General features: G+C 38.6%; 1 protein-coding gene across 1 annotated transcript in view; it reads left to right on the top strand.

Moving 5' to 3' along the window:
- The window catches only part of LOC101849671 (macrophage mannose receptor 1), a gene marked incomplete in the record, with an annotated part of 96,526 nt that overhangs the window by 44,402 nt on the left and 50,695 nt on the right, over positions 1-1,429 (top strand). The window contains 1 exon segment of the mRNA XM_013091481.2: positions 790-947. Coding sequence (XP_012946935.1) covers positions 790-947 — 158 coding nt within the window.

The raw sequence follows: 1,429 nt of genomic DNA, 5'->3' as shown, positions 1-1,429 counted from the left end.
GGGGGGGGGTCCACATAGAGATAGAAGTAAGAAAAGAAAGATAAACAAAGGGAAATAAAGAGTTGTCTTATCTGATCTACCTTTTGTCGATGTCTGGGTGGAACATTACAGTTATGATATAATTACATCAGTATTTGTGAGGCAGCGTGGTGAAATCAGGCGCTTGTCAAAATAATGAAAGTCAAGAAATTGGCATTTTCCCACAGGTTTGGGAATTTTATCAAATTTTTGTTTTTTGGTTCAATACCTTTCATGTCCATTAAAGAACACATTTCTGTGCGGATTTTCCTGAAAAATGTTGATTAAAGGCAGAAGGAAAGCTAAAGAAATAACTAAAATTTGGCGGCTATTTTTTTGCTAATTTCCCCTCTGAAACCAGATGACCCTCACCTCCTTCAATCACACGTATCTCGACTTCTTTTCAACATAGATGGATATTGTTTTCACCCAAAACAAGGAAAATGGACAGGCCTTAAGATGATACAATCAACTCCAAATGCTCAAAAATTGACGAGAGTCTGATTCCACCGCGTTATGCCACATTTGTTATGCCTTTTTGTAAAAATATCTTTTGTGCCAGTGACCGAAGGTCCTCAGAAATGGAGAACGTTTCTGAGCTTTCTAGGGTCTTCTGTGGTAACAATAATTGTAAAGCTAGTTTAGCATGTGGTGGTAGAGCATGAAAATGCACTGCATGAATGCAATTATTATTATTATTATAAACTCAAATAAAAAAGAATAAGAAACAAAGTCTTCTAAACCTCACTTCTAACTCATGTTTATTTATAGAACTGAATCGTGGCTACTGGATCGGTCTTAATGACCGACAGGTTCAGATGAACTTTGTGTGGTCTGACCTTTCACCTGTAAAGTTCACTGTCTGGAAGCAAAATGAGCCAAACAACTACCATGGCAGGGAGGAGGACTGCGTGAGGATGTACACTCTGGTGAGTAGTTGAGCTTTTGATGTCTTAGTCTTACAGGATGTACACTCTGGTGAGTAGTTGAGCTTTTGATGTCTTAGTCTTACAGTTTGTGTATGTATCTGTGAGTAGTTGAGTTTTTGATGTCTTAGTCTTGCAGTTTGAGTAGGTATCTGGTGAGTAGTTGAGTTTTTGTCTTAGTCTTAAAGTTTGTGTATGTAGGCCTATCTGTGAGTAGTTGAGTTTTTGATGTTTAAGTCTTATAGTTTGTACAGATATCTGTGAGTAGTTGAGTTTTTGATGTCTTAGTCTTAAAGTTTGTGTATGTATCTGTGGGTAGTTGAGTTTTTTTATGTCTTAGTATTGCAGTTTTGTGGTAGGTATCAGAATATTGCGTGTCTGAGGAAGGTAATGGGAGATGTTAAGTGTGTTTTTGTGCATGAGAGGGAGGAAGGGAGGTGTGGGGGATGGGGAGGGGTGAGAGGAAGGGAGGGAGGGAGGGAGAG

The sequence above is a fragment of the Aplysia californica genome, unplaced genomic scaffold (genome assembly GCF_000002075.1).
Source record: "Aplysia californica isolate F4 #8 unplaced genomic scaffold, AplCal3.0 scaffold00037, whole genome shotgun sequence".
In the NCBI taxonomy this organism is placed as follows: domain Eukaryota; kingdom Metazoa; phylum Mollusca; class Gastropoda; order Aplysiida; family Aplysiidae; genus Aplysia; species Aplysia californica.
This window is presented reverse-complemented; position numbering and strand designations above follow the sequence as displayed.